Source organism: Mirounga leonina, unplaced genomic scaffold, assembly GCF_011800145.1.
Source record: "Mirounga leonina isolate KUSES-001 unplaced genomic scaffold, KU_Mleo_1.0 Mir_101283, whole genome shotgun sequence".
Lineage (NCBI taxonomy): Eukaryota > Metazoa > Chordata > Mammalia > Carnivora > Phocidae > Mirounga > Mirounga leonina.
In genome coordinates, this window is record NW_023270096.1 from 1,075,642 (window position 1) to 1,087,580 (window position 11,939).

The 11,939-nt window shown below is 37.7% G+C and overlaps 1 protein-coding gene across 1 annotated transcript; it reads right to left on the reverse strand.

The window, feature by feature from the left end:
* Positions 1 to 7,226: 7,226 nt before the first annotated feature.
* LOC118012945 (histone-binding protein RBBP4-like) lies at positions 7,227 to 8,531 on the reverse strand. Its single transcript, XM_035008570.1, has one exon. The coding sequence runs from the start codon at positions 8,529 to 8,531 to the stop codon at positions 7,251 to 7,253; it is 1,281 nt and encodes a 426-aa protein (XP_034864461.1). The 3' UTR covers positions 7,227 to 7,250.
* Positions 8,532 to 11,939: the final 3,408 nt, after the last annotated feature.

The window sequence follows — 11,939 nt, forward strand, 5'->3', positions numbered from 1 at the left end:
TTAGCTATATTATGACACACAACACTTCACCCAAACACATTACATTACTTCTCTTTTTATAAATACATTTTCTATTAATGAGTAATGTGTATCTTTACTCACATTGTTGCCCCTTTCAAGAATGCCAAAATTGAATGTCTTGACCATTGGAATCCTGTATATTGTAAAGGTCCAGTGAAAATATCACACTCCCAGAAACTTTTAAATTCCTAAGTTGGTTTAAACATTTATTTTCTCTATATGACCATAGCATTCTATCTATATTTAGTAGCGCAACTATTAATTTACCCAAGTTATTGTACCTCCTGCTACACTGTAAGTTTCTTGTATATAAATTATCTCTGAAACCCCAGTGCCTGGCACAGTGCTGAATATAGAATAGTACACACACAGTAAATGTTTGATGAAAAGCCTTGTGTTGTATGACCCTGAAAAAAATACCTTCTTTTCTCTGGGAACCCAGAAAAAAAATTAAACACAGTCATTGCTGAAAGTTTCTTCTGTGACATTGAGTCTTATTCTACTACCTCATCTTCACCACAACCATGTCTTATTTCACTCTACCTTGTGAATTATTAAATTAAGAAAGGCTTTAAGTTCTGTTTGAAGATGCAGTCCTTTCTTTGTCCTTTCACACTTGTAGATGTTAACAGTTGATATTGCCTCAGTGTGAATGAGTTTTGATTCCTTCCTTAGCTCAGGTTTTCCTAAGGAATTGGAGAGACAGAGAGTAAAAGATTCTTGAGTACTTGGAATTGGGGACAGAGAGCAAATCTTGATACCAAAGTGAGGGAAAGTATAGACCTTGAAACTAGGGTCTAAAGTCTTGGCCAACTTGACGGTCTGGCCCCAAGCCAAGAATGCATGTGGAGAAAGTTAAAAGCAGGGTACTCTAATCTTGAGGTGACTGCTTGAGGTGGATAGGTACTTTAGACTGGAGGACTTTCCAGGGTGCTCAGGCAGAAGATAGCTATCACCTAAGTCCTGGAGCCTGTGAACTCTGACCTGGCCTTTTGTGGACTTGACCAGGCTGCCACAGAGGAAGCACACCTATCCTGGAAGGAAATATAAAGAGGAGAGAGATTAACCCATTTTGAAGCAGAAAAATGCTAGAGGCACTAAATGGGCCATGAACTGAAGAGACTTAATTTCACAGAGAACCAAGTTGTTAGATCTTAAAGGGAATTGGGGGATCACTTCATCCACTCTTACAGTCACAAATTGGGCTGAGGCTTTGGGCACAAGATTGATGAGTGCAAGGCTGGGGTTCAAGCCTAAACACAGAAGGTACTAAGGCAGGTGCCCAAGGCAAGGGACTCACGCTAGAGACAGGAAACAAAGATGCAGCACACATAAAGAAACAATTATTATGGTATACATTTTGCTGGCTATTTTATGTACATAAGCCTGAGAAGAAGTGATGGTGTTCCTATATTTTAAAAACATATGAGGAGACTGAGGCTGGGAGCGGGGGGGAAACTGCCTGAGGTCACACTCAGATTTTAGCACAGCACAGCTTAGAGCCTAGGTCCCATGATTCCCAGAGTAGGTGTTTTTTTTTTTTTTTCTTTCTTTCTTTCTTTTTTTTTTTTTTCTGTATCATCCTGCCTTAGGTTTTTTCTGCTTAAGTTTCCTTATAAGCTAGATACTATTATCGCCCACATTTTCCAGTGAGGAAATGGGATCACAGAGACGTTAAATAACTCTCTTCAGGTCTCACATCTTCTATTGTGGTGGCAACCAGGATGCAAACCCAGGTAGTCTGTTTTTAGAACTTAGGGTCTTAACAACTCTGCCACAACTGCATTTCAAATTAGGAAGCTTTAATGTATTAGTCACAATAAAATAGCAAAAAAATATTTTAAGTAATGATTTCCAGTGCTATTAAAGTTTTATAAAAATAGGCATACTCATGTACTCTTAGAAACCTTGGAAATAATTTGCTGGACCCCTTGGCAAAGCACTACAGAAATATTCAGTTAGAGCCACAAATAAATTCATATTCTATGATCCAAGAATTCTAATTACAGAAATTTGTCTCAAGGAGTAACTCCAAAAGGCACGGAAAAGCTATGCACATAGGGATGCTTGTTGCAGCCTTATTGATGAAGAAATGGAAACAACAAGATGGTCCACCATTAGGGGACTGGCTGTTTGTACATCAACAGAATGGAACATTAGGTAGCCTTGAGAAAAAAAAAAAATTAGGAAGACTGCAAAGTTATGTGACACAATGCTTATGATAGAATGGTAAATGAAAATATCATGCACCAAATTCCCCAGTCATCTTGGTTGAAGCCCATTTAAAATATGCATGCATATGGAAGGAAAAAAGCAAACATGAACCTAGTGATATCAGGGTGGTGGGATTATGAGACACTTCCATTTTTATTGTTATGTGTTTTCTTTAATGCTCTTAGAGATAATCTTTTTAATACAGAAAGGAAAATAGAACATAGTAATAATTCTCTTATTTCCAGGAGGCTGCTTTCATTTCACAAAGACCCAGGAAATTCATGCCTCCACAGCACTGCATTTTGGTCTTTTTAAGAGGTGGGGCTTGTGATAGAGGTTCTGGCTATAGAAACACCATCCAGACAGACAGGAGTTCTCTCCAGGGCCTATACTTTTCTTGGAAGGAAGAATAAGTAAGCCTCTTGGATAGCCCCTTTCAGCAAGTTCTTTTTAATGCATCATTTAAATTAAGAAGTGTGGTATGCTGGTATATTCCTGGATAAGAGGTCAGGTGATGGGTTCACGCCCACTTTGGGGTCCATGTGAAGTCAGGCACTCTTGTTATACTCTCCTTCTCCCATGTGGAAGGTGTCTCTCTCAGTGTTGGGCTGCCTGAGTGTAATCAAGGGTACTGGGAGTAGTGCAAATCTATATTTCCTATACTTCTCAATGCATCCTTTCTGATTTCTGTGCTTCGCCCAGAAATCCCTCACCTGTGTAATTCCTCACCTGGAATCCTTGGCTTTTGTGAAGGTATTTTTGAGTCCAAATAGCTATTCACATTAAGGAGTGTGGGGAGGGATGAGTGGTAGAAATTCCTAAGCTGCCATTATGTTGACTTTTTTTTTTTGTTATTTAAATTCAGTTAGCCAAGTTATTTTGTTGACATCTGTATTGCTGAGTAAATTTTTGTATATGGTGTGAGGTAGGGGCCTAATTTCATTATTTTGTATGTGGCTCTCTAGTTGTCCCAACACCATTAGTTGGAAAGATGGCTTTCCCATGGAATAAATGATCTCGGCAGCTTTGTCAAAAATCAATGACCATATATATGGGTTTATTTCTGGACTCTTAATTGTATTTCACTGATCTATATGTTTGTCCTTATACCAGTACCACATTATTTTGGTAACTGCAGCTTTTGTTTTTAAGATTTTATTTATTTATTTGAGATAGAGAGAGCAAGAGAGAGTGAGAAAGAGAGCATGGGTTGGGTAACAGAGGGAGAGGGAGAAGCAAGCTCCCCTCTGAGCAGGGAGCCAGATGTGGGATCATGACCTGAGCCAAAGGCAAATGCTTAACTGATTGAGCCACCCAGGTGCCCTGGTAACTGCAGCTTTGTAGTAAGTTTTGAAATCAGTAAGTGTGTTTCCTCCAATTTTGTTTTCCTTCTATAAGATCTTTTTTTAATTGGGGATCCCCTGCAATTCCATATGACTCCATGTTAATCCTTCTTTTCCCAGCTTTCGTGAGGTATAATTGACAAATAAAATTGTAATATATTTAAAGTGAACAACATAATGATTTGATATGTGTATACATTGTGAAAGCATTCCCACACTCAGGTTAATTAGCATATCCATCACCTCATGTTTACCATTTTTTGTGAGAACACAAGTTCTACTCTCTTAGCAAATTTCAATCATACAGTACAGTATTATCAACTATAGTCACCATGTTATACATTACATCCTCAAACTTTATTCATCTTGTAACTGAATGGTGGTATCCTTTTACCAAATTCTTCCTATTTCCCCCAGTTCATAGCCCTTGGCAACCATCATTTTACTTTCTTTTTCTGTGAGTTCAACATTTTTTTTTTAAATTCCACATATAAGTCATACGATACAGTATCTCTCTTTCTCTGTCAACTTATTTTGCTTAGTATAATGTCCTCAAGGTTCATCCATTTTTTACAAATAGCAGGATTACCTTCTTTTAAGGGTGAATAATATTCCTCTATCTATCTATCTATCATCTATCTATCTATCTATCTATCTATCATCATCATCTAAGATTTCTTTATCTATTCATATGTCAACAGACACTTAGATTATTTCCATACCTTGACTATTGTGAATAATGCTGCAATGAATATGCAACTACAGATATCTCTTTGAGATCATAATTTTATTTCCTTTCAATATATATCCAGAACTGGGATTGCTGATTCATAAGATGGTTCCAGGTTTAATTCCTTGAGAAATCTCTATACTGTTTTCCATACTAACTGTACCAGTTTACATTCCCACCAACAGCATGCAAAGGTCTGTTTTTCTCCCTATCTTTGACAGTATCTGTTATTTCCTATCTTTTTGATAATAGACATTCTATCATGTGTGAGGTATTATCTCATTGTGGTTTTGATTTGCATTTCCCTAATGATTAGTGATGTTGAAAAGCTTTTCATATACCTTTTGGCCATTTGTATGTCTTTTTTGAAAAAAAAAAAGTCTATTGAAGTCCCTTGCTCGTTTTTAGTGAGTTATTTGTTTTTTGACTGAGTTGTATGAGTTGTTTGTATATTATGGTTGTTAATCCCTTTTCATCAGATATGTGGATTGAAAATATGTTCTCCCTTTCCATAGGTTGCCTTTTCATTTTATTGATACTTATTATTATTATTATTATTTATTGCTGTGCAGAAGCTTTTTAGTTTGATGTAGTCCTACTTGATTATTTTTGCTTTTGTTGCCTTTGTTTTAGGTGTCAAATTAAAAAAAAAAAAAAAAGATCATGGCCAAGACCAATGTCAAGGAGCTTACCCCCTGTTTTCTTCTAGGAGTTTTACACTTTTAGGTATGATGTTAAAATCTTTAATCCATTTTGACTTGATTTTTGTACAGAGGATAAGAGTCCAGTTTTTTCAACACTATTTATTGAACAGAATCTCATTTCCCCATTGCATATTTTTGGATCTTTTCATAAATTAATTGATCATATAAACATGGGTTTATTTTGGGACTCTTTATTCTTTCCCATTAATCTGTGTCTGTTTTTATGCCAGTACCATACTGTTTTGATTACTATAGTCTTGTAATATAGTTTGAAAGCAGAAATTGTGATGCTTCCAGCTTTGTTCTTTCTCAAGATTGTTCTGGCTATTCAAGGTCTTCTGTAGTTCTATATGAATTCTAGGGTTGCTTTTTTTATTTTTTTGTGAAAAAAATGCTATTAGAATGTTGATAGGGACTATGGAAAGAACCAAGATGTCCATCAACAGATGAATAAAGAAGATGTGTATATATATACAATGGAATATTATGCAGCCATCAATAAAACCGAAATCTTGCCCTTTGCAACGACGTGGATGGAACTAGAGGGTATTATGCTAAGTGAAATAAGTCAATCAGAGAAAGACATGTATCATATGACCTCACTGATATGAGGAATTCTTAATCTCAGGAAACAAACTGATGGTTGCTGGAATGGTGGGGGGTGGGAGAGATGGGGTGACTGGTGGTAGACATTGGGGAAGGTATTGCTGTGGTGAGCGCTGTGGATGGTGTAAGACTGATGAATCACAGACCTGTACCTCTGAAACAAATAATACATTATATGTTAAAAAAAAAAAAGAAGAAGATAGTAGGAAGGGAAAAATGAAGGGGGGGGGGAATCAGAGGGGGAGACCATGAGAGACTATGGACTCTGAGAAACAAACTGAGGGTTCTAGAGGGGAAGGGGTTGGGGGGATGGGTTAGCCTGGTGATGGATATTAAAGAGGGCATGTACTGAATGGAGCACTGGGTGTTATATGCAAACAATGAATCATGGAACACTACGTCAAAAACTAATGATGTAATGTATGGTGATTAACATAACATAATAAAAGAAAATTTAAAAATATATAAAAAAATGTTGATAGGGATTGCACTGAATATACAGATCACTCTGGGTAGTATGGACATTTTACAATATTCTTCTGATCTACGAACACAGAATATCTTCACATTAATTTGTCTCTTCCTCAATTTCTTTTATGAATGTTATATAGTTTTCAGTTCATGGATCTGTCATCCCCTTCATTAAATTTACCCCTAAATATACTATTTTCTGGTGTTATTATCAATGCCATTGTTTTCTTTTCTTTTTTTTCTATGTAGAAAAGCAATTTATTCCATTATAAGCACTTACACAGTTAGTCATGGAGAGTAACAGACCTGCTGGTGAAACAGGTCACCCAAAATTGAGATGGTACCAAAATAGTGGTCAAAGACTAACTCCTAAAAAAAAAAAAAAAAAAAAAAAAAAAAAAACAACTTTTACCCAGGATTAATTTAATTTTAAAGCAAATACAAGCTATCAATTCGCTCTTCTCAACTCAAATGGATAGTCTACTTGTGGTATAACTGTCAGGTAAAAACATACATCTTTACAACTTGGTGGTCCCAAATTTTTTAAAAAACCATTTCACAGAAAGGAAAGAAGAAAACAGCTCAAGAAATACACTAACAAGCAAAAATATATGGGGGAAAGAGGAACACATAGTTTTGACTTAACTGAAGAAACTGAAAGGAGACTGGTCTACATAGGAAAATGTGTATCCTGGAAAGTCAGGTGTGAAAATTTTAGAATAGGAATTTATATGACTTGAATCTCCCCATTTCCTGAATAAAAATGACAACTTGTGGTATTTATACTTCATTGCTCAGACACTTACCTCACTTGGCTCTACTCTTTCCTTACTTTAGCCTTTATTTAAAGGAGTTTGAAAAACTTGGGGATATAGCCTAAGAAGAAAAATAACCACACATAATATTCCCCTTTCTGTGGCTACTTTAGACCTTTGTTACTAGAAAATTCCTAAAGAAAATTTAAATATAAGTCTGTGACTTTACTGAATCAAGTCCCCCAGTTAATATTTAGAAAACACCCTCTGTTTGGGCTATTGTTGATGGTACCTATCATAGAGGGATAGCCAAACAAAATTTGTGTCTCAAAATCAGTGTTAAATCAGTCTCAGGGTTGAGAGGGAAAAAAAGGGGAGTCTAAAATCACAAGAAGTGCAGACATATCTAGGACGTTTGTCCTTCTGGATCCATACTTCCTTCAGGATCTTCATCATTATAAATGTTCTCTGTCATTTGCCACACTTGCATGATATTGTCTTCTGATACAGAACAAATCACCCAAGGTTCATTGGGATTCCAGGAGAAATCAGATATCTTGGCAGTGTGACCACCATGAATAAACAACAATTCTGGTGGCCCATCTTCTGCATCTTCCGGGGATTGTTCCTCTCCAATTTTACTTAAATTCCAGTCATTCAGTCTGCGATCAGTGCCACTGGAAGCCAAAATAGTCTCATTTTGAGGCGACCACTGAACCTGGAATAATATTTCATCCTTATGTGATTCAAAGGAATGCAACTTAAGTTTCAGATTTCTCAGATCCCACAAGGCAACAATCTTGTCAGCTGATCCTGTGGCCAGAATGAACTCACTATAAGGATTGAAAGATAGGCTGTTCACTTCAGCAGTGTAAGCATCAACTGAGTGGCTTGGTTTGGAACTATTGTTTGAATGAGTATCCCAGATCATACGTTTCTGATCATCAGCAACTGACCCAAACAGAGACTCATGGAGCAGATGCCAAGAAACATCTTCTACTACTGCTGTATGTCCTGTAAAGATGGTCTTCGCATCCACCACTTTTCCTTCCTTTGGGACAACACTGATGTCCCAGAGGCAGATGGTATGGTCGTCTGAAACACTAAGTAAGTGTCCACTGAGATTTGGGTTCCAAGAAAGTCCATAGCCTCCCTTCTGATGTCCATGCAGACAGAAGTCTGGGTTGCACTCTCCAGAAGGGTCTGGTTTGGAAGGATGTTTTGTATAGTAAAAAACAAGAACATCACTGGATGAAGTCTTTCTTGCAATGATGCAAGTGTTCTGGGGCATATAATGCACCCGGTTTACTTCTCCTTCATGGTTGATCTTGATTTCTGTTTCAATTTTTTCACTAACTGAGCCAAAACCTCCAAATTCTCCTTTCTCACTGTCGTAGTGTGAAGCATCAAACTGAGCATCATCGTTAGGGAGCTGCACACTGGCTATCACAAGACGGTTTTGTTCATCTGACGTGTGTGTTCCCAGGACAAGTCGATGAATGCCGAAGTCTTTCCCTTCTGGTCTGGTTACATCTGGAAGCCACTGTGCAGTTAGGCTAGGCCATTCCAGAGCATGGGTCATCACCAAATCATAAAGAAAAAGGGTGTTATTTTTCCATATTTTGTAGTCTTCACTGATCACACATTCTTCTACTGCATCATCAAAGGCTGTGTCTTTGTCGGTCATGGCGGGCAGGCAAGCCGGGGGGATCCCGGGGTAGAGCGTTGTGGGAGGAGCCTGCCATTGTTTTCTTAATTTCCCTTTACCATAGTTCATTGTTAATGTATACAAACAAAACTGATTTTTTTTTTAAGATTTTATTTATTTATTTGAGACAGAGAGAATGAGAGAGAGAGAGCACATGAGAGGGGGGAGGGTCAGAGGGAGAAGCAGGCACCCTGCCGAGCAGGGAGCCCGATGCGGGACTCGATCCAGGGACTCGATCATGACCTGAGCCGAAGGCAGTCGCTTAACCAACTGAGCCACCCAGGTGCCCAAAACTGATTTTTTTTTAGTTTTCATTTAAATTCCAGTTAGTTAACATCCAGTCTAATATACTTTCAGGTGTACAATTTAGTGATTCAGCACTTACATACAGCATTGGGTGCTCATCACCGCAAGTGCCCTCCTTAATCCCCATCACTTACTTAACCCATCCCCTGACCACTTCCCCTCTGGTAACCATCAGTTTGTTCACTATACTTAAGAGTCTATTCCTTGGTTTGCCTCTCTTCCCCCCCACCATAATTGTTTGCTTTGTTTCCTAAATTCCACATATGACTGAAATCATATGGTATTAGTCTTTCTTTGAATGACTTATTTCACTTAGGATAATACTCTCTAGCTCTATTCATGTTGTTGCAAATGGCAAGATTTCATTCTTTTTTATGGCTGAATAATATTCCATTTGTGTGTGTGTGTGTGTGTGTGTATACACATACCACATCTTTATTCATTCATCAGTCTATGGGCATTTGGGCTCTTTACATAATTTAGCTATTATTGATAATGCTACTATAAACATAGGGGTGCACATATCCCTTCAAATTAGTATTTTTGTATCCTTTGGGTAAACATCTAGTAGTGTAATTGGTGAATCATAGGGTAATTCTAAATTTAACTTTTTGAGAAACCACCATATTGTTTTACAGAGTGGCTGCACAAGTTTGCATTCCCACCAACAGTGCAAGAGGGTTCCCCTTTCTCCACATCCTTGTCAATACTTGTTGTTTCCTGTGTTAATTTTAGCCATTCTGACTGGTGTGAGATGGTATCTCATTGTGGTTTTGATTTGTATTTCCCTGATGATGAGTGATGTTGAGCATCTTTTCATGTGTCTGTTGACCATCTCTCTGTCTTCTTTGGAAAAATGTCTATTCATCTTTTCTGCCCATTTTTAATTGGATTATTTGTTTTTTGGGTGTTGAGTTTGATAAGTTCTTTGTAGATTTTGGATACTAACCCTTTATCAGATATGTCATTTGCAAACATCTCCCACTCTGAAGATTGCCTTTAAGTTTTGTTGATTGTTTTCTTGACTGTACAGAAATGTTTATTTTGATGAAGTCCCAATAGTTGATTTTTCATTTTATTTTCCTTGCCTCAGGAGACTCATCCAGTAAGAAGTTGTTATGGCCAATGTCAAAAAGGTTACTGCATGGATTCTTCTCTAGCATTTTGATGGTTTCCTGTCCCACATTTAAGTCTTTAATCCATATTGAATTTATTTTTGTGTATGGTGTAAGAAAGTGGTCCAGTTTCTTTCTTCTTCATGTTGTTGTCCAGTATTCCCAACACCTTTTATTGAATTGTGGTACCTCCAGCTTTGATTTTCTTTTTTCAAGGTTGATTTGGCTATTTGAGGTCTTTTGTGGTTCCATACAAATTTTAGGATTGTTTGTTCTAGCTCTGCAAAAAAATGCTGTTGGTATTTTCATAGTGATTGCATTAAACAGACGATTACAATTCATTTTTATGTATTGATTTTGTAGCCTGCAATTTCACTGAATTCATTTATTTGTTCCAACAGTTTTTGGGTGAAACTCTTAGGGTTTCTTCTTTTTTTTTTTTTTTTGTAAGATTGATTTATTTATTTGAGAGAAAGAGAGAAAAAGAGAGAGTTCAGGGGGGATGGGCAGAGGGAGAGGGAGAGAGAGTCCCAAGCAGACTCCACGCTAAGCATGAAGCCTGATACGGGGCTCGATCTCATGACTGAGGTCACAACCTGAGCTGAAACCAAGAGTCAGTCACTTAACTGACTGAGCCACCCAGGCACCTCAACTCTTAGGGTTTCTATATTTAATATTATGTCATCTGCAAACAGAGACATTTTACTTTTTCTTTTCCAGTTTGGATGTCTTTTTTTTTTTTTTTTTGACAGAGCACAAGCAGAGGGAGAGAGAGGGAGAAGCAGGTTCCCCACTGAGCAAGGAGCCCGATATGGGACTCGATCCCAGGACCCTGGGATCACGACCCGGGCCGAAGGCAGCTGCCCAACTGACTGAGCCACCCAGGCGTCCCCAGTTTGGATGTCTTTTATAACCTTTTTTTATTTAATAACTCTGAAGGTACTTCCAGTACTATTTTGAAAAAAAAAATAGTGAGAATGGGCATTGTAGCCTTGTTTCTGATCTTAGAGGAAAAGGTTTCAGCTATTATTAACCACTGAATATGCTGTTAGCTGTGTGTTTTTCATATATGGCCTTTTTATGTTAAAGTACATTCTGTGGGCCTGGGTGGCTCAGTCGGTAAGCGTCTATCTTCAGTTCAGGTCACAGTCCCAGGGTCCTTGGATCAAGCCCCACATCTGGCTCCCTGCTCATCGGGAAGGCTGCCTCTCCCTCTCCCACTCCCTCTGCTTGTGTTGCTTCTCTCACTGTATCTCTCTCTGTCAAATAAATAAAATCTTTTAAAAAATAAATAAAGTACATTCTGTACATTCCATTTATTATAAAGGGATGTCAGATTTTGTCAAATGCTTTTTCTGCATCTATTGAGTTGATTGTAAGATTTTTATCCTTCATTTTGTTAAGGATGGTGTATCATATTTATTGACTTGTATATGTTAAGCCATGCTTGCATCTATCTCACTTGATCACGGTATATGACATAAAAAGATCATATATTGTTGAATTTGGTTTGCTAATATTTCGTTGAGGATTTTTGCATCTATGTTTATGTGGGATATTAGCTTACATTTTTTTTTTTTTTGTAGTGTCCTTGTCTGGCTTTGGTATTAGGTTAATACTGGAATTGTAAAATGAATTTGGGAGTGCTCCCTCCTCTGCAATTTTTATATTCCTTCTCCCCCACATTTAATGTTTTTTTTTTAATTTTTTATTCTTATGTTAATCCCCATACATTACATCATTAGTTTTAGATGAAGTGTTCCATGATTCATTGTTTGTGCACAACACCCAGTGCTCCATGCAGAATGTGCCCTCCTCAATACGAACCACCAGGCTAACCCATCCTCCCACCCCCCTCCCCTCTAGAACCCTGTTTGTTTTTCAGAGTCCATCGTCTCTCATGGTTCGTCTCCCCCTCCAATTTCCCCCGCTTCATTCTTCCCCTCCCGCTACCTTCTTCTTCTTC